At 45.0% G+C, this 24790-nt stretch overlaps 1 protein-coding gene across 6 annotated transcripts in view; it reads right to left on the reverse strand.

Moving 5' to 3' along the window:
- Positions 1-24790, reverse strand: part of ESR1 (estrogen receptor 1) — a 301848-nt gene that overhangs the window by 134021 nt on the left and 143037 nt on the right. For all 6 annotated transcript variants that reach the window (XM_014520478.2, XM_025205609.1, XM_025205612.1 and 3 more), the window contains one exon: positions 6203-6319. In XM_014520478.2, the coding sequence (XP_014375964.2) occupies positions 6203-6319 (117 nt within the window). The remainder of the gene's footprint in view (positions 1-6202; positions 6320-24790) is intronic.

Raw genomic sequence — 24790 nt, forward strand, 5'->3', positions numbered from 1 at the left:
CAGAAGAGATCGATGTCATATATCTTGTCTTCAAAAAAGCCTTTGATCTGGTATCCCACGATCATCTCTTGGCGAAACTGGCCAATTGTGGCCTTGGGTCCACCACAATCCACTGGCTGGGAAATTGGCTCCGTGGTCAGACTCAGAGGGTGGTAATTGATGGAAGTCAATTGTCATGGTGCCCTGTGACCAGTGGGGTCCCCCAAGGCTCTGTCCTTGGACCCATATTGTTCAACATCTTCATTAATGATGTGGACATTGGAGTCAGAAGCGGACTGGCCAAGTTCATTGATGACTCCAAACTGGGGTAAAGCATCCACACCAGAAGACAGGAGGGCGATCCAGGCTGACCTGGACAGGCTCAGGAAATGGGCAGATGAGAACCTGATGGTGTTTAACACTGAAAAATGCAAGGTTCTCCACCTTGGGAGGAAAAACCTGCAGCATCCCTATAGGATTAGCAATACTATGCTGGCTAGCACTACGGAAGAAAGAGACGGGGGTCATCATTGACCACAAGATGAACATGAGCCTGCAATGTAATACTGCGGCTAGTAAAGCAACCAAAACGCTGGCTTGCATCCATAGATGCTTCTCAAGCAAATCCTGGGACGTCATTCTCCCCTTGTACTCAGCCTTGGTGAGGCTGCAGCTGGAGTACTGCATCCAGTTTTGGGCTTCACAATTCAAAAAGGATGTGGAGAAGCTTGAGAGAGTCCAGAGAAGAGCCACGCGCATGATCAGAGGTCAGGAAAATAGACCTTACGATGACAGGCTGATAGCTATGGGGCTCTTTAGCCTGGAAAAGCGCAGGCTCAGGGGTGATCTGATGGCCACCTGTAAGTTTATCAGGGATGACCACCAGTATCTGGGGGAACGTTTGTTCACCAGAGCACCCCAGGGGATGACGAGGTCGAATGGTTATAAACTACTGCAAGACTGTTTCAGGCTGGACATAAGGAAGAATTTCTTTACTGTCCGAGCCCCCAAGGTCTGGAATAGCCTGCTATCGGAGGTGATTCAAGCGCCTACATTGAACACCTTCAAGAGTAAATTGGATGTTTATCTTGCTGGGATCCTATGACCCCAGCTGACTTCCTGCCCTTCGGGTTGGGGGCTGGACTTGATGATCTTCTGAGGTGCCTTCCAGCCCTAATGTCTATGAAATCTATGAAAGGCAGTAAAAAGGGAAAGAAGGGAAAAAATAAGGAGAGAAAAAGCATAAGGAAGAGGAAGAGACAGATAAAACATAATCGGCATGTCTAAAGAGGGAGACATTTTATTGTGTGATACTGAAACTACCAACATGCTTATACAGAATACTCACTAAATTATTATTTTCTATGGAAACTAAGTTTCCCATCATTATAATTGGAGTTTCTGCTGTGAATGAAAATGTAGGGGATCCTAATTTGATACTCATGGATCAGAGCTAAAAAAATTCAGTTCCTCTCCAAAGAATCAGTACAGTGGCTCTACTAAAGACAGTAGAGTCACTGTCCAATCAACCCTACACAGAGGAGATTTACCTCACCTGAGGCAATCATTCATGATTGCACTGTATGTAACTAAGGTTTGAAAAGCTGTCTATAATGGGCTTTGCCATTTAAGTATTCTGGGTTCCTCTGCATGTTGCTTGCTCACTCACTCTCTTTCTCCCCCTCTGTCTTTCATTTTTCCTGTCTTTTGTTATCATCATGTAATTTATATTCAGATAGCACCCAGAAGTCCTAGTCAAGGGTTAGGACTCACATCATAAGAAGTTTTCTGCTAAAAACATTACTTTTTCCCATGTGTCCTGAAAAAAGATTTTGGCTCAGTCTCATCCCTTTCAATTGGTCATTCCCGACAGGCCTTTGACCAGGAAAGCCTTACCTCTAGATTTCCCTAATTAGTTATGTGCAATGAAGGGAGTGCACTGATTAATTACTTGAAATGTACCAGAGTAGCATGAGTCTTCAGCTGTTCCTGTTATATCAGGCCTAAATACATTACAGGCTAAAACCTTGAACTAACACCAAAAAGAAAATGGAAGTCAGTGGAGCCCAGTACTAAGAATACAATAAGTTCTCAGTTATTCTTCCTATTAAAGAGGTGGACAGCTGTATTTTACACAAAACAAGCTGTAATGCCCTTAGCTTTGGATCCAGTTACAGATGGGTACCATGATCCATTCTGTAGGTAACACACACAAGGTTCACTGAACCCAGATCCTCATTTAAGAAGAAAATTAGCTCCTTCTGGTACAGCATAGAACAGGGGTGGGCAAAATATGGCCCACGGGCTGGATCCAGACCACTAGGCCATTCTGTCTGGCCCACAGAGCCCCTAATTTTTTTTTTTTAATTACTATTTATTTGCCTCTGGCTCCCATCAAAAATTACTTGAGACAGGGGCAGCAGGACCCAAGGGAAGCCACGGCAGGCCCCTGGAAGAGCAGGGCCTGCCTGGCCCCACTCCCGCCCCAGCCAGAAGCCCCTGCCTAGGACCTACCTAGCAGGGGCTTCTGGCCTAGGACCATGGGGCTGTTCCCAGCTGTGCCAGAGTGGGAAACTCAGGTAAGAGCGGGATCGGGGCTGTGTACGCTGGTCCCTGCCTGACCACGGGGCTAGGGCACAGGGCTGAGAGCAAGGGAGCGTGCGGGAGCCAGTGCTGGTGTTCTGGGGCCAGCACCAGTGGGGCCCAGAGTGGGATGGCTCCCCTCTCTCCCTGCTTTGGCATGCCAGCCCAGCTCCACAGAGTCCAGCCAGCTGCACCCCGGACTCCTGACACCCTGCTCTGTGCCCTGCCGGGGCACTGCCCAGCTGTCACTGGCTCCCAACCCCCTGTCCAGCCCTGGGGGCAGTGCAGGGGGTGCCTGGGACCACTGGTGGTGGCACAAGTCAGTGGGGACCTGGCCTGGGGCGTGGGAAGTGCGGGGAGGTGGCGCAGAATTTGAATCATGTGCCTGAGGCTTGGGGCAGCAATGGCCTGGCTTCTCCCACCATGAGAGGCTTTAGTGGGTGCTGGCACCCCAGGGGTAATGGCCCGGGTCCCCTGCTCTGCAGGGGCCTGGTGGCAGCTCGCTCCCCAACCCCAGGACAGGCGGGGTGGCTGCACCAGGAGCGGGAGCAGAGCCATGGCCGCTTTATTGCTCTAGAAGCTCCTGCAGCTGCGAGGAGCCCAGGGATCCTGGGGAAGATCCTGGCTGGCACTGGGGACAGCACAGGTTGCCTGCTCCTGAGGCTGCTGAGCGTGGCATGACCTGGCAGGGTCCCAGCCCAGGGTGTGGGAAGCCCGGGGAGGCTGCAGGAGCTTCCGGAGAAAAAAAGCGGCTGTGGCTATGTCTGCAGCTCTGCTCCAGCTGCTGAGGCCAGGAGGTGAGCTGTCAAAGGGCCCCTTTGGGGTGGGGGGGTAGCCCTTCCCCCCAGAGTGGCGGCATTTTGCCAGGGCCACCCATGGGGGGCGGCAGCCAGACCATTGCCATCCCAAGCCTCAGGCATGGGATGCAACTTCTGCTCCACCTCCCCCAGCTTTCTGCATCCTAGGCCATATCTCTTCTGGGTCATGCCACCCCCAGCAGCCTCAGGTGGCCCCCTGCACTGCCTCTGGGGCCAGCCAGGAGCTTCCCCAGGATCCGGGCCTCCTGAAAGCTGCAGGAGCTTCTGAAGCAGAAAAGTGACTGTGGCTCCACTCCAACTCCTAGTGCAGCCTCCCCACCCATTCCAGGGCTGGGAGGCAAGCTACCGCCAGACCACTGGGCCTCTGTGGGGTGGGGGTGCTGGGCCTACCCCCTTGGGCAGTGGCACCCCCCTGGCCATGGGTGGGGGGCACAGACAGGCTGTTGCTGCCCCAATCCTCAGGCATGTGATGCAAGTTCCACACTGCCTCCCTGTGCCCTGGACCATGTTCCTGCCGGCTCATTCACCCCCAGCAGTTCCAGGAGCCTCCTGCACTGTCCTCCAGGCCTGACAGACCCTTCCCCAGTGGCCCCTGGTCTCCTGGCAGCAGCAGGGGCCACCAGAGGGTAAACGCAGCCATGAGGCTTCGGGCAGAAAGGGCCGAGCTGGCTCCCCCCGTGGCCAGCCCCAGGGCACAACACCACATCGAGGGGGTGGCCTGGGCCCCCCTGCACACCAGGGACCCAGAAGCTTGCCCTTGGGATCTAGGCTATTGCTGAGCAGGGCCGGGTGCTGACCAGCTCAGTGGGGAGTGCACAGGGCACTCCCATGCACACCTCACATACCCTCAAACCCTTCCTACAAACCCCACAGCCACACCCTCCTCCACACATCCCACAAATACCATACACACACACACATATCCACAACTCCCCACAAACCCCACATCCACCCACGCACCCATACCCCCCAACACCCCTGCACACCCCACACACTATGCAAGAGTAAGACTGCATTTGAGCTATTATGCTATCACTTCTACATATAAAGCAGAAACACACACATATCAGGACAAAAATATTTTTTTTTTAATTGACTTTAAATATAATATTATGGGTATTTGATTTTTAGTACATAATTTGTCTTTTTTCCGGTTCTAAGATAGTAAACCCTCTTCCATGAAGGAGTATTTCCACAGGCAAGGGGAGGGACTTCTGGTGGCAAGGGTCAGAGGTCAGGGGTGGGACTTCTGGTCCCAAGATGGTGACCAGGGGACAGGGCACCTGTCAAGGTGCGGGGCTACCCATGCGGCCCTCAACAGCTTGCCACAACTCGCTAAGCGGCCCTCTGCCTGATATAATTGCCTGACCCTGGCATAGAAGAAGCCATTTCTCACTTCAAAAACTAGCTTACATCCAGTAATGATGAATCCAACAGGAACCCACAGGTTTCAGATTACCACTGTAAGTGGAGAGCAGGAAATTTCACTGGAAGACATCAGATTCTTCACCATCTCCTTAAACATTTTTTTCCCCAAACATCTCCTAAGACTTGCCTATATTAAGGTGAACCCTCAACTTGGGTTTTCTGTTGTCAAGAATTGGGATAACTTTCCAATAAAATTGGTCATAAATACTGAAATTTTTAAACCAATGTTAAGGGAGGCTTAAAAATTTCTACCAGATTGCATTAAAATAGATGTTTTCAATTAATAAAAGTTACTTTGAAATATATTTTCATTAAGACATGCTTGCAGCAACACATACCACACATTCAGTTGTTCTCTGTGCTTTGGGAGGGAGGGAAGGGGGGAGCTTGACCCCTGGATATTCAAGAGTCAAAAAAACCTGCAGAAAAAAAAAGCTGAGCAGCACGCATTGGAGCAGCATGCGCCACTCAAAACCAGAGCCTGGCCAGCCAGAACTATGTTGCAGCTGCTGGCCAGGCTTTGCACGGTAGGATTGCCACTGCTGCAGCCATGGGAGGTCCCCAGGATCCCAGGTAAGGCTTCTCGGTCCAGCCCAGTGGTGGCTTCAACCTCCCCTACTCCTTATTTTCCTTCTAAATAATTTACATTGCTAGTACAGCTGTGTTGGGGATGTGCAGGATTCTGTCTTAGTTTTTGGGGGCTAATTCTCTTCCAATGTCACTGTTGCACTAATATATGACCAATGACTTCTAAACAATTCTTTGCAATTTAGCACTGTATATGTGAGGTTAAAATCATTCCCCCAGTATTACAGGAATTAATTCAGATGCACTGCCCACTGGTACAGAGCTATAATGGCAGCTCTGAAGGTGGAGACTCATTTTAATCCACAGAGCAAGTACAGTAAGCAGCTGGGCTCTCCACATGGCCCTAACAATATGCTGCATATCTGACAAGGTAATTCATCATTCATTAGCCTCAAAAACTGTCTTCCAGGAACCAACTAGAAAGCTTGCTTTAGAAAGGAGCCACCTACCCAGTAGGAACTGAGTGAAGACTATAAATTTATTCCATACAAAATACTGAATGGAATACTACAAATGACTTGAAATCTGGGCTAAATTTCATTAATGATAACCTAGAACCAGACAAATCCAGAAAATAAATTAATTGTTATGAGGTGTGACCCTCAGTGAAGTCAGTGGCTAAATTCCCATTGATTTCAATGAGACCAAAGCTCTCACTATGGGGTTGTTTATATTCACTACTTTAGTCCCATAGAATTATTCGCTATTTTCACCAGGAGCTGTGTCAATTGTCCAGTGAACTTAGAGGGCATTAAGTTAACCAGCCATCTTTGCTAAAATCTTGTGTTAAATCACTGTGTACATACCACCTTTCATCATTCCCACTTCATAGCACTTTCGTAGTCGGCAAGCTTGGCAGCTCTTTCTCCTGTTCTTGTCGATGGTACACTGATTAGTAGCAGGACACATGTAGTCATTGTGCCCTGTAAATCCAGAGGAAAAAGAAAAAACAATTATAAATCAAAAAAGATGAACGCAGATGTAAGTTTCTATAATGATTTATTTTAAATGTCTCACTGACAGCTCTAATCACAAGGAATTGAATATCTCTGCCCAAAAAAGGCACACTAGGGATATGCTTATGCTTTCATACAAAAACGTTGACAGTGGATATGTAGATAAGACTGAACCTATGCTTCCATGCTAGGTTTTGCTTTCAATAAGTTATACTAAAGTGGCCTAAAAACACAATGATCACAATTATGTAATAAAAAAAGAATGATACTACAGTTTTATTGTCCACAGAAGAGAGATGGCAAGACTCTTGCATTCTATTATCAGCCACTAATGTATGTAAACTAGCATAACTTATCCTCTTCATGCTTAGTTTATCCAAGCTGGAAAAATAAATAAAATACTACCTAACTCATTCATTGTGCTGCTGTGAGGATTAACTAATTGCAAAGTACTGTAATGACCCTCAGAATAAAAAGGATTACAAGTGTGGTAATGTTGGAATGATGTTGTAGCCATGATGATAGAGGAAATATGTGAAAGGCAAAGATGTTTCAGGGGAGTGATATATTTTATTAGATCAACTATATAACTGGAACAGGTCTAAGACAAGTTTTTGAGCATAAAGTGCAAGAGCTTACTTAAAGACCTCTCCCAACTACACAATTGGTGCAATAAAAGATATCACCCCTAAAAAATTCTTATCTCAAGGATTACAATATCATTCAAGGATCTGCCACACTTTGGGGCTGTGAAAAAACCAAAACCATATAATTTTAAAATGTTGAACATTTAAAATTATTTTAAAACATTGACAAGAAACAATTGACTATCTGCATTGTATATCTATACAGGCTCTAACTCAGGTTAGGTCCCTGGTAAGTTTCACTTTAAAAATTGTCATTTAAAAATGTGTAAGTATGTTTAAGACTATGTTCTAATGGTACCCATTCCCTGTCACTGTGAGCTGCATTCTTCTCAGTCATTACAGCTGACACTTCTTGATTTTTGGTGCTGACAATTACTGGGTATTTCAGCCTGTCACAGTAGAAACTATTACTTTCAATAGATTTCTATTCCTGATAAGTTGTATTAGACTGATGCACAAGGAATATGTTTCTACTGCCTGTTTAAAAACAATTTTTCCAATCAGAGAGAAAGTTTGGCAAAGATGGAAAACAGTCCAAATGATTTTGCCCAGTGCTCTTCAGTCTCACTACTAAAGAGGACAAGGTACAGCACAAAATGAAGCAGCTTTACTGTAGAACTGTTTGTTCTTTTTTCAGGTCAGGGATCCCTGAGGTAGAGTGGGGTGGGAGCCTGACAGAGGCCTTGGTCTTGTCAAATCCTCTATCCTTGATTACCATACAAATTAGAAAATACAGAGTAGAAATGACTATCGAATTACAGCAAGAACATCTGCTGTCCTATACTATGTTATTGAGATCCAATCAAAATAAGCAAAACAGTGTAAACTTGCTAACATGATGACAGTAGACCACACACTGTCTGAAAAGACAGACTTATTAATTATTATTAATATTATTCTTACTTGTACGCTCTCATTAATTGAGTGGTATGATTAGAACAACCTGAATCCACAGACTTCCACGCAGGACCAAATTAAAGAAATAGTTCAGAGAGATTACCTTAATCTAAGACCACCATTTTAATATTCACTTCTTTTTGGTCTTACACAGTATGTTATAGATAGATAGAGCCTTATACAGCTGAAACTGTTCTTTACCTAACTTATCTTTTATATATAGAGATATATATCTACATATATCTATATTTTTAGATCTATATAGATCTATATCTATAGATAGATTTAGATCGATATCGATATCGATATAAGTATAGATATATAAGGTAAGTTAGGAAAAGAACAGTTTCAGCTGCATAAGGATATATCTATTTAAGGAGGAAAATGCCACGTTTAATTATTTTGCCAAGTATATGATCAAGTAAAACAAGTGTGCCCACCCCGCAGCCCACTAACTGGCACAAGAAGCAAGGGGGAGTTCCCACTTTTATACAGAAAATCATAGGGGTCAGGGTCACAAGCCAACAGACCAAAGGAAGGGAACAGTTAAAAGGTAAATACATATCAACACTGTGGTAAGATATATTCAGCATCTTAATTCCCCCCCCCCCCCCCACACACACACACACATACTCCTCCAGAGGTGTCCCCAAACAAGCCTTCAGTCCCTAGGCAGACAAGGTTCCTTGGGTGAATTTGATATCTTTTATTAGACCAACCCAAATGGTTGGAGAATAGTTATTAAGCAAGCTTTCGGGTTCAAAAACCCTTCGTCAGGCTCAGGAAGCTGCAGCAGTTGGTGTGTGCTCTTCCTGGATGGAATGAAAAGTAAAAGGGACTGAAAGGGTGTGGGTCATGGCAAGCTGATAGTAAAGCTAATGGGTCCCAGTGTGAAAAAGGTTGAGAACCACTGCTCTAGACCTGCAAGTCTATAAAGAAGTTATTATGCTCCAGCACCATTTAGACAGTGTTTCTTTCCCCTTGATCCTGAAACTGAATCTTCTGTGCAGCTTTGAGTTCCCTTGAGCTTATGCAGTGATCCAGGAGCCTAAAGTTAATTACACAAGTGTGGTATGATTTAAGTAGACAAGGTTCCTTGGGTGAATTTGATATCTTTTATTAGACCAACCCAAATGGTTGGAGAATAGTTATTAAGCAAGCTTTCGGGTTCAAAAACCCTTCGTCAGGCTCAGGAAGCTGTAGCAGTTGGTGTGTGCTCTTCCTGGAAAGCTTGCTTAATAACTATTCTCCAACCATTTGGGTTGGTCTAATAAAAGATATCAAATTCACCCAAGGAACCTTGTCTGCCTATATCCTTAGACCAACACGGCTACATCCTAAACCCCTTCAGTCCCTAGAGCACTCAAACAGCAAATTTGGTTTGGTCCCCAAATCTAAAGCCAACTCTTCAGTTCACAATCCTGGCTGACAGAGCCAGTGAGATCTCCAGCTCCACTGTTCACTCCTCTGTGTAGGGTTGACCAGGTTCCATGTACACACTGCTCTCTCCTCCCCTTATTCCAGCCTCAAGTTTCCTCTTCATTTTTATTCTTGACCTGAGCCCCTGGGGTCTTCTGGGAGTAGTCCAAATTAACAGTCATCACAGCTCTGCAGACTGCCCACTGGTTCCTCCTTCTGTTACATACCTTACATGCACATTACACAAGGATAAATCCTTGTAAAACATATCCTCATTCCTCAGCCTTGATTCATAAACTAAATTTGATGGTTCTGAAATGGGGAAGCAGGAAGAACCAAATACACTTAGTGTCTTTTTCCTTCTAGCTTGACTTTTAAAGACCAGGTTCTCATTTCTCTGGAAATCAATATGTGATCCCACATTGGAAGAACCAACAGGCTCCAGGTCCTTAAAGAATGCTCACTGAGATCAAAGTTAAATACAGGTTTCCCTCAATTTATGCGGGTTCTTTATATGAGAACTCACTTTTATGCAATGAGCATATTTAGACCCATAATTCATTATATGCAAGGTAAATTCACTCTTATGTGATCAGCATAGATGCCCCCCTACCTAAACAGGTAAGTTTTTGGGAAGAGGGAAAAGGGCCATGGCCCCACTCACCCCAGTCCCAGCTGCATCGGCCCCAGGAGTGGCCGGTGCAAGCTGCCTGAAGCCGCTGAGCTACGCCGTGCTCTGCCTGTCACTCCATGCCTGGGCTTACCCCAGCTCCTGGGCTACAACATGCCATGGTGCAGGCAGCTGGTGTTCGCTGCTTCTGTGGCCACTCCAGCACGGGCTATGGTGAGTGCAGACAAGCAGAGGCCTGGGCGGTGCAGGGTGTAGCTCTCACCCTAGCCCCAGCTGCAGCGGCCCTGGAAGCAGCTGACACCAGCTGCCTGCACCAGGGCATGGCCCAGCCCAGGAGCAGAGGTGAGTGGAAACAGGTGGAGCATGGTGCAGCCCAGTGACTGTAGACAGCTGGCATCAGTCACTCCCGGGGCCGCTGCAGCCGGGGCTGGGGTGAATGCCGTTCTGTTCCCTCTGCTTTGCTGCCTTGTGCAGCCCCAGGAGCAGCACCCCTCCCTCTGCCCCTTCCCTAATCCCAGCCTCACTCCCTCCCTCCCTCCCTCAGGAACCTATCCCTATTTGTTACATTGTAAAGTGGGTTCACTTTATGCAAATTTGATATATGCGCCGTTCTCCGAGAACGCATGTACAGCATAAATCAAGGGAAACCTGTATACATTAAAGTGTTTTGTTGAACTGGGGCCTATTGTGGCTGATTTTTAAGAAATATTATGCATAAAAATGCTAAAGACCCACCACTACGGTTGCTTCCATCATGCTGTTCACTCTAGTTGTCTGTATTGTTTCTTTACATTGCCACTCTGTTTTTGGATTGGGATCTGGAAGTATGATTGGAGTGGGCAGAAAGGTTTGCCCTCCTGGATGACAGAAAGGGAAGCAAAATCAGGTAGGGTAAAGTGAAGTTTTAAAGTTCTGGCGAGTCTATTGTTGTTGTTTCTTATTTTCCAGGCTGTTTCTTATAAGCCATTCAGAGCCTTTCTGGGTAGGGTAGGATATAAATCTAAATAAATAAATATGACTCTGCTCTTGGTTGAACCATAGACCCTAATGTAAGGAATATACTGGCAATGGATATTGTATCTTTACATACATTTTTTTTTTTTAATCTGGCTTATTTATTCTTAGCAGCATTAATATTATATCAGGACCTAAAGAACAATATGAAAGATCTAGTCCTTCCCCAAAGCACTCATAATCTAGTTTTAGAGGAGATATCACATGTAACAGTAAGCATAAGCAGCAGGAAAAAATATTATTTGGGGAGGCTGGGCAGTACAGGGCATGCCCACCTGACCCTGCCCCTCCCTCCTGCAGGGCCATTGTGGGGCCAGTGCATGCTGGTGCTGTACATGCAGTGGTAGAGGAGCGCATAGCAGGGGGCACTGGGTATGGTGCTGTGGCAGAGGGGCCTGGCAGTGGCGCTGGAGCTGGAGCCGCCAAGCCGGCCCAGTTTGGGGGGGCTAAGCCCCATTAGACCTGTCCTTCTGCCACCTATGACAGTAAGAAACATGTGGAAGAGGAAAGGGGCTTGAAGAAACATAACAACAAAAACAAGATTATGGTTAAGATCAAGTTTATTCTTAAAGCTCAAAAATATTCTCCTGTGCTCTAGAACATTTCTTATTGCAGCATGACATTTAAAGGTATTAAAACACTTGAGTTGTGAACCATTCGCTATTCATCATGAGGCCTGTGGCAAAGGCTTAGATCCAGGCCCATTGTACTCCTAAAAGATTTGCATCGGACATTTCCTGCAAAAGGCCTACGTGATAGACAAAGGCCCTGATCCCACTGGAAATGGATGGTGAAATTCCATTTTATTTTAGTCAAGCTAAGTAAGAATCAACATACCAGAACTTGTTAACATTAACCCCAAAATATGTTGTTTAATTAACATGAAAACGCATACACAAAAATGTAATCAACTGAAGGATTCGAGATATCAGACACTGTGCCTAATCAGATCACAGCCAATATACAGAACCAAAGAATCATGTTGTAACTGTTATATACATCATATATAGCCAGGAGGATTACATGAAACTATTGCACAGATCTAATTGAACTGATTCTTTGATTATTCATTTAAAGTGAAACCAATGACAATTAATTACTAATGCTATGAATTCAGGTGAAATGTGCATTTATTTTTTGTATCACACAAAAACTTAAACGTCTTAATCCAGGTGTGTCAGGATAGTAAATTCTAGGATATTACATGTAAGAAGGGTTATGTTATAGTCTTACCTTGGCAGCCAAATAAGCTATGTCTTATTAGCCCAGCTCAGGAGGATAAATTGTGGATTTTCTCTAAGGCAAAAGGAGGGTTGGTGGAGGACTAAGGTTTTGCAAAGCAACAGCCAAGAAAGGACCATTGCAGATGATTGAAAGTAAAGTTCATACTTGTTTCCTTAAGTTAGAAATAGAGGAAGATGGTAGGGTTTGAACACTAATCCAGAATGTGCAAATATCTTGGGTGCAGGTTGGAAAATAGTAGTTCCTACTTGTCTCCGAAATCCCATTAGAGTCTCCCAATAAAACAACATATTGATCTCAATATCTCACTATTTTCTTAAATAACAACAGTGGCTATGTCTGTCTCCCAGCCTGCTAGTCACCTTATGTCCCCAGGCTTTCAAACATGTAACCTTGGTTATCATCAGGCATGTCCACAGTCTCAACTGAAAGCTACTGGACTTTGGAATCGTATCTTCATAGTAACTACTATACTTTTTTGTGAAATCCACTCCCTGCAGAGATCTGAATGAAATACTGAATCACTCTCTCTCAAAATTTAAATGAAAAGCTGCTTATTGTGTATAGGAGCAGGCTTTTAAGATAGAGTGAAAAGCTATGAATGCAGCATAAGTGCATTGATTTATTTTTATCTATTGAGCAACTAAGTCCAACTGCAGTCTTTCTTTCAGAGGAACATAGAGTTATTGATGAATGAATCAAAATCTATAAAATAAACTTTTTAGATGTCTTTGCTGTGTAATTTTCACTCCAAAAACAAAACTTGGCTTTCACTTAAAATGATGAAAAATATTTTTTAAATTTCAAAAAATAAATTCATCATCTTGAATAATTTCAAAGAAGCAAGTTATGAAATAAGTTTGACATTCACTGCATTTTATAGGACCTTAAACGGAAGTCATTGATGACAATTTATATCAGCTGAGGATGTGCCCACCAATCTTTTGAATAAAGCAATTTAAATTATACAGCATTAGATTTATGATATAAACCATATCATTCAAATCTCCAGGCTGGATTCCTTTTCAAATTTATTTGGAAGTTCAAGTTAGACATTTAAGGCAAGGGGCATTTTCTTTTTTTTCCTTTGTATAGAGAATCTCATAAACCAGTTTCAAAATGGCTGAAACTGATTTAAGATAAACCTGGTTGAATGTAGTATCAGACTTAACTGATTGAGGTCAAACCAGTTTATGAAACTTCTGTCCCAGACCCCTTCCTGGATTAAATTAAATCACAGTCCCCCAGCATCCCAGGATGCTTTCCAGCCCTGGGCTGAGATGGGCTGGGCTGGGCTGTCTGCTCCAGACAGCAGGGCTGGCCCTGCCCCTCTGCTCCCCAGCCAGAGCAGTGAGAGCTGGCTGACAAGGGGGTGGGGTTAGGAAACCCAGCTAGGGACTGCAGTGTAGGGTTACCATACATCTGGGTTTTCCCAGATATGTCCTCTTTTTTGGACCCCTGTGCTGCATCTGGGCAGGTTTTTAAAATAAGAGGAAATGTCCAGGTTTTCTGCTTTCTGGGTCTGGCTGCTCTGGGCTGGGAGCAGCAGGCAAGCTGATTGGTTGTCAGGGGTCACATGCTCCCCATGCAGGCTATGGCGAGAGAGAGAGCGTGTAAGAGAGAGCAGGCACAATGCGGGAGCTGCTTGGCCTGGGCAGCAGGGCTGTGCGGGGCAGGGGGATGTGGGTCTGGAGTGAGGGACACTGGCAGGGCTGGCAGGGGCTGAAGGTAGGGAGGCAGGGGCACTGGCAGGGCTGGGGAGCAGAGCAGGGTACTGCAGGTCTGGAGTGAGGGGCACCAGTAAGGGGTGGGGGGCAGGGTACTGCTTTTTGGGATTGAGGGGCACTGGCAGGGCTGGGGGTGGGATGTGGCTTGTCAATCAGGGCAACTGGAATGGGCAGAGGCAGGGTGCCGCATATCACTGCCCCCCCCACCATCATATTCCTCCCCCGCCCTCCCAGCCCCACCTCCTGGTGACAAGTGTCTTCTTTTTTGGACCTGGAAATATGGTAACCCTACCACAACCGGGTCTGCCTTGGGGGCGGTGGGGGAGAGCACCCCTGTCAGACTCTTGCCCACTAGAGCAGAGGGGGCAAGGGTGTGAGCTGGCAGGCCCAGGTGGAGGGGTGGGAGGAGGGTTTAAAAACCCCCTTTCCCACCAGCATGAGACCCCAGATGGGGTCTGCTTGGCAGAGGTGCAGCAGCCCCTGCCAGGCTATTTTCCACTCGCCACTGGAGCAGAGGGGACGGAGGCATGGGGCAGGGTGCAAGCTGGGGTCTGGGGCCAGAGAAGGAGTTTAAACCCTGTCCCCCAGCTCAGTGCTCTGTCCCTAGGCCAGGGTGTGGCCATGCCCCCTGATCTCCACTGAAGTGGGGGATGAGGCACGAGCTGGGGGGCAACAGCCTGTATCCCCCCCAGGTAAACCCCCAGCTGGGGTCCTGGGCCAGGGAGGAGGTTTTAACCCGCTTTTCCATCTTAGTGTGCTAGAGCTGTGCCAGGACTGGATAGCTGCAGAATGCATTTGTACCACTACTGCAATTTTTCCCCACTTCCCTTTTCAAGTGTAAGAGTGAAGCATGCTGCCAGTTTTAATCCAGACAAAAAGGGAGGCCCGGATATCAAAAGCTTGGGAAACACTGATTTGGGTGAACCTCAACCAAGGTAGCATACAAATGCAGGTCAGAGTTTACTTATAGCTAATTTTGAGTAATTTTATGGGTTTGCTGAATCATTTCTATTAGCTCCAATATTTGTAAGAAGGACACATAATAGTCAGTTAAATTAATCAGACCAGAATCTAATTTCTTGAATACTTGGTAACATATAGGGTAAATGAGGAAAATTACACATCAAGCACACCCCCCACATTTTAGATTTTGTATATAAATTTCAGTTCCAGCAGAACCCTCTTTATCTCTATGTATAGACAATGTCTCCAAGTATGTTTTGATTTGAACTAACTGATGATATTCCCTGTGTTTTTCATTTTTCCTTCTGCCACCCCAATTAGATGGAAGCAAGCGAGTTGGGGAATACACATTGCACAAGAACTGGTGAGGACATTTGCTGTTATCGGCGCAATTTCACAATCATTACTCATTAAAGTCCATAAAGAATGACATGCAAAACGTAGAAGGATATGTCTGATTCCATTTTCTATTCTGTTCTAGCAAATGAGTTCAGAGTTTTGCAACCAGCCTTAAAGCAAAAAATTATTTGGCATTTCACTTATTGCAAAAAGATTTTGAAAGCGAATGGGTGAGGAGAGTGGGGAGGGAAGCTAACATGTTGTTTGTGCATTAAAATAGTTCTCCCACCCACCCAATGTGCATCTTTTAATTATAGGCAAGATCATAAAATAAGGAGCATACTTTTTTCCAAATGACAAATTAAAAAGAGAGACGCCAATCCATTTGGCAGATCCCAATCTCTGAAAAGTCTGGCAGGAAACAATGACATTTTCTCTCAGTCTCCCCATCTGATAAATCACAATTGTTTTAAATGCTTGGCACATGATCAAACCAACAGCTGCATTAAAGAAAAAACAGAATGTATTACTCCCACTATCTGTGATCACCCCAGAGACAATAAGCATTTTCAATTATGCTCTTTATGTCTCAGAAAGTAAATTACAGTTACACCGTCAAGTAGGACCCAAAGCAAGCCATGGTCTAGTATTTCTATAATTTTTGAATGACATCTATGACTCCACCAGCCTCTTAAACTCTCTCTGCCAGTTTAAGGGAAGAAGACCAAGATGTAACTTCCTCCTTCCCTCCTGTCATATCCAACCTGAAGGTGCAAAAACGGGGGGGGAGCAATGATCCCAAAAATTCCAATCAGCTACTCCCCAGTAAAAATGGGTGTCTATCTAACTTAACTTCAGGAGTATTTATCATTGTAATAACATCTGGTACAGCAATTACAACTGCCTAATCAAATGACATATCTATATCTTATGCACATATATTGTCTCTGTTGCTGTAATATCTAAGCACAGAGTTTTTAAGGTATTGATCCTCACAGTTTCCAGTTGGGGAAGTGTGTGAGAAGGACGGAGTACAAATACACCTATTTCATTGATGGGGACCAAAGCACAAAAGCTTCAATGTAAACATCAGACAGAGTGGATATTACCCTCTTTCTAATCAGAGGGAGCTTCCAGCAGTGAATGTTTGCATAATAATGCAGCCACTTGATATTTTTGTTTAAATATTTTAATACTGTTTAACATCATTGCTCTAACAAAAAAGTCCATCTACCTTCTTTGTAAAATAAAACTTACCCAAATTACACTTAAATCTTTTAATTTAAACCTATGCACCAGATCTCAGCTTTATCTAGTTAATCAAAAATATAGCAGATGTGTAGATTTTAAAATCAGAGGAGAGCACTAAGATTTTCTGGTCAGATACCGCACAAGCCTGGAGAAGAGAAGACTCAGGGGGACACTTGGTTGCAGCCGACAAATATATCAGGGGCATACATCAGGGCTCGGGGGAGCATCTATTCACCAAGGCTCCCCCAGGGGAGGACAAGAAATAATGGGCACAAACTGATTGAAGATCGGTTCAGGCCAAACAGGGAAAAACTTCTTTACAAGCCAAGTGCCAAGACCAGCAGTCTTTCCTGCCCACGTGCAGAGGGGCCGGACCCAATGATCTGTAAGGTTCCTTCCAGTCCTAACAACTATGGAACTATAACACAGATCTTAGAATGACACCATGTAATACCTACTATGGCAGCAACACTACTTCCAGGTCAAGAAGTAGGACAAGTGGAGCAGCATGGTGTCACAGTAAATCACTAGTGTAGCTGTGCCCAGGTGGTCTTTGTTAAAAAAAAAAAGTGAGGAATGATTTACTACTTTCACGGATAAAACTGCTTTGGTTAATTACCATGGCAGCTCAGCCTGTTTGATTTTACAGTCCCCAGTTGGTTTAAATATTTCCTTTGTTCCTATGGGTTTATTGCCTGCATGTTTGCCCCTCTCAGTACTGCCCTCAGCCCCCATCTCTTCCTTTCTGCCTCTCCCTTCTGCTTATGTATTCAAATTTCTCTCTCTCTTATATACTGCTTTATGCATATCCTTCCACAGCACCTGATAAACTGAGCCAGCAGTCCTCCCGGCCATGTAGCCTGCCCAGGAGAAGAGGGGAGGGGGCTTCTGGCACAAAGGTGAGAAGGCAAGATGGCCGCTGCTCCCACCCCTTGCCACTAATTGGCTGAGAGGGCTGCCTGTCATGCAGCCCCACCCATTTCCACCAATCAGCAGCAAGGAGCAGGGCTATACAATAGACAGTCCTCTCTACCAATCAGTCATGTGAGGCAGAGCCAGTGGGCCCCTCAGTCAATCAGAGGTGTGGGGGGGCCTGGCCATGTTAAACTCTCAAAGATGGTGGCTGGCCCTACAATCTGCCTCTGTAATCAGCTGGCCACCTCCTTAAGTTGGGTAGACCCCTACATATATCCTTTACTTGCTGTTTAAAAAGCAATCTTATTTAAAAAGAAATCCAATCAAAACTCTTCTTATGTGAATGGTGCAAATAGACTACTCTGCCAATCAGACAAAAAAATCAGTATGTGATGCTAAGTGTTTCTTTTTAACAACTGACTTCTTTGTTTGGATTCATATCATTACATCTGAGCTTATTACATCTGAGCAATGCTTTTCAGAGTGAATCATTAACCTTTACCCATTTTACAGTTTTCACTGACTTCCAAGCACCTATTAACACCAAAGCAGATTGAGCTCAATAGTTTCATTCTTATAACTGCGTACATTGGACATAGCACCTGCAATTAATAAAGTTAACAAACATATTCTAAAATGCTTTAAAATGAAATGAAAATGAAAGAAAGAATAAATTAAGATATCAGGCATCTTATTACATCTACTAGAAAACAATGGTAAAAGTGTAGGTGGGACAAAGAAAGAAAGACACACTAATAGATGGAAGCAGTATATAGTTAGTGAATGGAATTGGATAATGAAAGTAATGAGGCATGATGATGTGAGATAATGAGAAGTCTTGGCTTACTATAATTCAGACGGTTCTGGAGGGGAGGCAAGGGCTTCTGGTTATTCTGGTTATTTCACTGTCTTTTACCAACTTGATAATGGCTGCGTCCATATATTTAAATGATGTAGAAGAATTCTCCCAGGTTTATTTTCCTGGTAGATAAACTTACCCAGAGACCTCTGAACACGCGTTCAAATGTTAAACACATGAATAGCACAGAGTTTGCAGTGCTGACATTACGCAGCTAGGGATCCCCTGTGTACACATTTCGGTATGCTCTGAAGACTCCCTTCAGTCTGCCTAGAGACAGCTGGCACAGGGAAGCCCTGAATGGCAGATCTAGATTGCTCAGAGTCAGATTGCAGGTGCCTAGAGATATTTAGACAGCCTGTCTGGGAGGCTCTCTAACTCATGACACTTTATACAAAGTGCAGTAAGTTTCTAGAGTATCACTGAACCCACCAGACATTCACCCGTTGGGTCAGGGGAGCTCGAACCTGCCTGCACTGGCCCTGGCCTGCAAGCAGGGTGTGCTACAGCAGCCTCCCAGGAGGCTTCCAAACCACCCCACTCCCCAGCCCCAGCTACAGTTACAGGAAAGCCAAGGTGGCAGCTGTGTGCTGCTGCTGTCAAGAGGCCTGGGCAGGCAATGTAGCAAGGGAGCCTCCCCTGCACCCCTGCCTCATGGGCCTCCCCCAGTAACCCAAGGTGGGGGTACTCAGCTCTCCCAACCCCCTGCCCAAGCCTCTTGACAGCAGCAGCACACAGCTGCCACCTTGGCTTTCCTGTAACTGTAGCTGGGGCTGGGGAGTGGGGTGGTTTGGAAGCCTCCTGGGAGGCTGCTGTAGCACACCCTGCTTGCAGGCCAGGGCCAGTGCAGGCAGGTTCGAGCTCCCCTGACCCAACGGGTGAATGTCTGGTGGGTTCAGTGATACTCTAGAAACTTACTGCACTTTGTATAAAGTGTCATGAGTTAGAGAGCCTCCCAGACAGGCTGTCTAAATATCTCTAGGCACCTGCAATCTGACTCTGAGCAATCTAGATCTGCCATTCAGGGCTTCCCTGTGCCAGCTGTCTCTAGGCAGACTGAAGGGAGTCTTCAGAGCATACCGAAATGTGTACACAGGGGATCCCTAGCTGCGTAATGTCAGCACTGCAAACTCTGTGCTATTCATGTGTTTAACATTTGAACGCGTGTTCAGAGGTCTCTGGGTAAGTTTATCTACCAGGAAAATAAACCTGGGAGAATTCTTCTACATCATTTAAATATATGGACGCAGCCATTATCAAGTTGGTAAAAGACAGTGAAATAACCAGAATAACCAGAAGCCCTTGCCTCCCCTCCAGAACCGTCTGAATTATAGTAAGCCAAGACTTCTCATTATCTCACATCATCATGCCTCATTACTTTCATTATCCAATTCCATTCACTAACTATATACTGCTTCCATCTATTAGTGTGTCTTTCTTTCTTTGTCCCACCTACACTTTTACCATTGTTTTCTAGTAGATGTAATAAGATGCCTGATATCTTAATTTATTCTTTCTTTCATTTTCATTTCATTTTAAAGCATTTTAGAATATGTTTGTTAACTTTATTAATTGCAGGTGCTATGTCCAATGTACGCAGTTATAAGAATGAAACTATTGAGCTCAATCTGCTTTGGTGTTAATAGGTGCTTGGAAGTCAGTGAAAACTGTAAAATGGGTAAAGGTTAATGATTCACTCTGAAAAGCATTGCTCAGATGTAATAAGCTCAGATGTAATGATATGAATCCAAACAAAGAAGTCAGTTGTTAAAAAGAAACACTTAGCATCACATACTGATTTTTTTGTCTGATTGGCAGAGTAGTCTATTTGCACCATTCACATAAGAAGAGTTTTGATTGGATTTCTTTTTAAATAAGATTGCTTTTTAAACAGCAAGTAAAGGATATATGTAGGGGTCTACCCAACTTAAGGAGGTGGCCAGCTGATTACAGAGGCAGATTGTAGGGCCAGCCACCATCTTTGAGAGTTTAACATGGCCAGGCCCCCCCACACCTCTGATTGACTGAGGGGCCCACTGGCTCTGCCTCACATGACTGATTGGTAGAGAGGACTGTCTATTGTATAGCCCTGCTCCTTGCTGCTGATTGGTGGAAATGGGTGGGGCTGCATGACAGGCAGCCCTCTCAGCCAATTAGTGGCAAGGGGTGGGAGCAGCGGCCATCTTGCCTTCTCACCTTTGTGCCAGAAGCCCCCTCCCCTCTTCTCCTGGGCAGGCTACATGGCCGGGAGGACTGCTGGCTCAGTTTATCAGGTGCTGTGGAAGGATATGCATAAAGCAGTATATAAGAGAGAGAGAAATTTGAATACATAAGCAGAAGGGAGAGGCAGAAAGGAAGAGATGGGGGCTGAGGGCAGTACTGAGAGGGGCAAACATGCAGGCAATAAACCCATAGGAACAAAGGAAATATTTAAACCAACTGGGGACTGTAAAATCAAACAGGCTGAGCTGCCATGGTAATTAACCAAAGCAGTTTTATCCGTGAAAGTAGTAAATCATTCCTCACTTTTTTTTTTTAACAAAGACCACATATCTATATCTTATGCACATATATTGTCTCTGTTGCTGTAATATCTAAGCACAGAGTTTTTAAGGTATTGATCCTCACAGTTTCCAGTTGGGGAAGTGTGTGAGAAGGACGGAGTACAAATACACCTATTTCATTGATGGGGACCAAAGCACAAAAGCTTCAATGTAAACATCAGACAGAGTGGATATTACCCTCTTTCTAATCAGAGGGAGCTTCCAGCAGTGAATGTTTGCATAATAATGCAGCCACTTGATATTTTTGTTTAAATATTTTAATACTGTTTAACATCATTGCTCTAACAAAAAAGTCCATCTACCTTCTTTGTAAAATAAAACTTACCCAAATTACACTTAAATCTTTTAATTTAAACCTATGCACCAGATCTCAGCTTTATCTAGTTAATCAAAAATATAGCAGATGTGTAGATTTTAAAATCAGAGGAGAGCACTAAGATTTTCTGGTCAGATACCGCACAAGCCTGGAGAAGAGAAGACTCAGGGGGACACTTGGTTGCAGCCGACAAATATATCAGGGGCATACATCAGGGCTCGGGGGAGCATCTATTCACCAAGGCTCCCCCAGGGGAGGACAAGAAATAATGGGCACAAACTGATTGAAGATCGGTTCAGGCCAAACAGGGAAAAACTTCTTTACAAGCCAAGTGCCAAGACCAGCAGTCTTTCCTGCCCACGTGCAGAGGGGCCGGACCCAATGATCTGTAAGGTTCCTTCCAGTCCTAACAACTATGGAACTATAACACAGATCTTAGAATGACACCATGTAATACCTACTATGGCAGCAACACTACTTCCAGGTCAAGAAGTAGGACAAGTGGAGCAGCATGGTGTCACAGTAAATCACTAGTGTAGCTGTGCCCAGGTGGTCTTTGTTAAAAAAAAAAAGTGAGGAATGATTTACTACTTTCACGGATAAAACTGCTTTGGTTAATTACCATGGCAGCTCAGCCTGTTTGATTTTACAGTCCCCAGTTGGTTTAAATATTTCCTTTGTTCCTATGGGTTTATTGCCTGCATGTTTGCCCCTCTCAGTACTGCCCTCAGCCCCCATCTCTTCCTTTCTGCCTCTCCCTTCTGCTTATGTATTCAAATTTCTCTCTCTCTTATATACTGCTTTATGCATATCCTTCCACAGCACCTGATAAACTGAGCCAGCAGTCCTCCCGGCCATGTAGCCTGCCCAGGAGAAGAGGGGAGGGGGCTTCTGGCACAAAGGTGAGAAGGCAAGATGGCCGCTGCTCCCACCCCTTGCCACTAATTGGCTGAGAGGGCTGCCTGTCATGCAGCCCCACCCATTTCCACCAATCAGCAGCAAGGAGCAGGGCTATACAATAGACAGTCCTCTCTACCAATCAGTCATGTGAGGCAGAGCCAGTGGGCCCCTCAGTCAATCAGAGGTGTGGGGGGGCCTGGCCATGTTAAACTCTCAAAGATGGTGGCTGGCCCTACAATCTGCCTCTGTAATCAGCTGGCCACCTCCTTAAGTTGGGTAGACCCCTACATATATCCTTTACTTGCTGTTTAAAAAGCAATCTTATTTAAAAAGAAATCCAATCAAAACTCTTCTTATGTGAATGGTGCAAATAGACTACTCTGCCAATCAGACAAAAAAATCAGTATGTGATGCTAAGTGTTTCTTTTTAACAACTGACTTCTTTGTTTGGATTCATATCATTACATCTGAGCTTATTACATCTGAGCAATGCTTTTCAGAGTGAATCATTAACCTTTACCCATTTTACAGTTTTCACTGACTTCCAAGCACCTATTAACACCAAAGCAGATTGAGCTCAATAGTTTCATTCTTATAACTGCGTACATTGGACATAGCACCTGCAATTAATAAAGTTAACAAACATATTCTAAAATGCTTTAAAATGAAATGAAAATGAAAGAAAGAATAAATTAAGATATCAGGCATCTTATTACATCTACTAGAAAACAATGGTAAAAGTGTAGGTGGGACAAAGAAAGAAAGACACACTAATAGATGGAAGCAGTATATAGTTAGTGAATGGAATTGGATAATGAAAGTAATGAGGCATGATGATGTGAGATAATGAGAAGTCTTGGCTTACTATAATTCAGACGGTTCTGGAGGGGAGGCAAGGGCTTCTGGTTATTCTGGTTATTTCACTGTCTTTTACCAACTTGATAATGGCTGCGTCCATATATTTAAATGATGTAGAAGAATTCTCCCAGGTTTATTTTCCTGGTAGATAAACTTACCCAGAGACCTCTGAACACGCGTTCAAATGTTAAACACATGAATAGCACAGAGTTTGCAGTGCTGACATTACGCAGCTAGGGATCCCCTGTGTACACATTTCGGTATGCTCTGAAGACTCCCTTCAGTCTGCCTAGAGACAGCTGGCACAGGGAAGCCCTGAATGGCAGATCTAGATTGCTCAGAGTCAGATTGCAGGTGCCTAGAGATATTTAGACAGCCTGTCTGGGAGGCTCTCTAACTCATGACACTTTATACAAAGTGCAGTAAGTTTCTAGAGTATCACTGAACCCACCAGACATTCACCCGTTGGGTCAGGGGAGCTCGAACCTGCCTGCACTGGCCCTGGCCTGCAAGCAGGGTGTGCTACAGCAGCCTCCCAGGAGGCTTCCAAACCACCCCACTCCCCAGCCCCAGCTACAGTTACAGGAAAGCCAAGGTGGCAGCTGTGTGCTGCTGCTGTCAAGAGGCCTGGGCAGGCAATGTAGCAAGGGAGCCTCCCCTGCACCCCTGCCTCATGGGCCTCCCCCAGTAACCCAAGGTGGGGGTACTCAGCTCTCCCAACCCCCTGCCCAAGCCTCTTGACAGCAGCAGCACACAGCTGCCAGCTGGGCTTTCCTGTGGCTAGAGGTGGGAGGTGGGGGGCAGGCAAGAATGGAGCCCCCTTGCCTCATGGGCACAGGCTGGCTCCCCCTATGATCCCATCAGAGGTACCCTCCCCCACCCCCACTGCACTGAACAAGAAAGAGACTCTCTTCTCTCTGTGACAGCCCTGGGCGTGGGGCTGGGCTGGGCTAGTACCAGCCCAGCCCTACAAAGATGCATGGGATGCAGGAAGAATTGCCCGCACTTAACCCTCACAGGGAACCTGAACAAAAGTTCCCCAAGGTGCTGTGCTCTAGAGCACCGTCAGCTAACAGCTGATCTAACATGATCAGCCATTTTAAAAGTGCTTTGCAGCCATGAATGTTTGTTATCTCACAGCTGTAGAAAGCTTTCAGGAGCCTTATCACTCAAAAAAATGTAACTTGTGTTGTAGCAGAAAGCCCCCTTTTCCTCTTGCTTGCATTTGCTTTCTCCTCTTTGGATATGTTTCTCCTCTTCTACCTTTTCTTCCTTCCTCTTTCTTTCACTATAAGATAAGGAATTGTGTTTTAAAGTTTGTATGTGTGTATTTTGTATCTCCCCTTGTATTTTGCTATTTATCTATTTGTGTGCCATGGCATTACTCTTGTAGCTTATCTTTTATACTCTTCACCTTTTAACTAAATGTGTTTTAGTTTTAGAACCTACACCCTTTTAGTTTTAGAAGTAAGTTATACACTGTAACAATGTTAACAAGGGCAGGAATCAAACCACTGCTTCCCTGTATCAGGCGGGCCCCTGAAAGAGCGAGTGAATCAGTGATTGAATGCGTAACACAGTAGCAGGTGGCAATTAACACCTAGGGAAACCACAGATCAACCAAGGGAAGAAATTAATAGGAGCCAATGTAGCAACCGGGAATTCTCTAAACTACACTGTTTAAGGGCTAGAAGCCCTGGTCTGAGTTAATCAATGCCAGGGACCAACTTTTGGGATGAATATCTCCAGATCGACCGCTTCCATAGCCCTATTCAAAATTCATCAACGGACTCCCAAACCTGCATGTACATGCGGACAACCCCTGGGGCTGATAGATGCCATCCAGTAGCCACCGAGGGGGGGGAAGTCCCACGAGGGTCAATGACCCCTGGATTG

The sequence above is a fragment of the Alligator sinensis genome, unplaced genomic scaffold (assembly GCF_000455745.1).
Source record: "Alligator sinensis unplaced genomic scaffold, ASM45574v1 scaffold1177_1, whole genome shotgun sequence".
In the NCBI taxonomy this organism is placed as follows: Eukaryota; Metazoa; Chordata; order Crocodylia; family Alligatoridae; genus Alligator; species Alligator sinensis.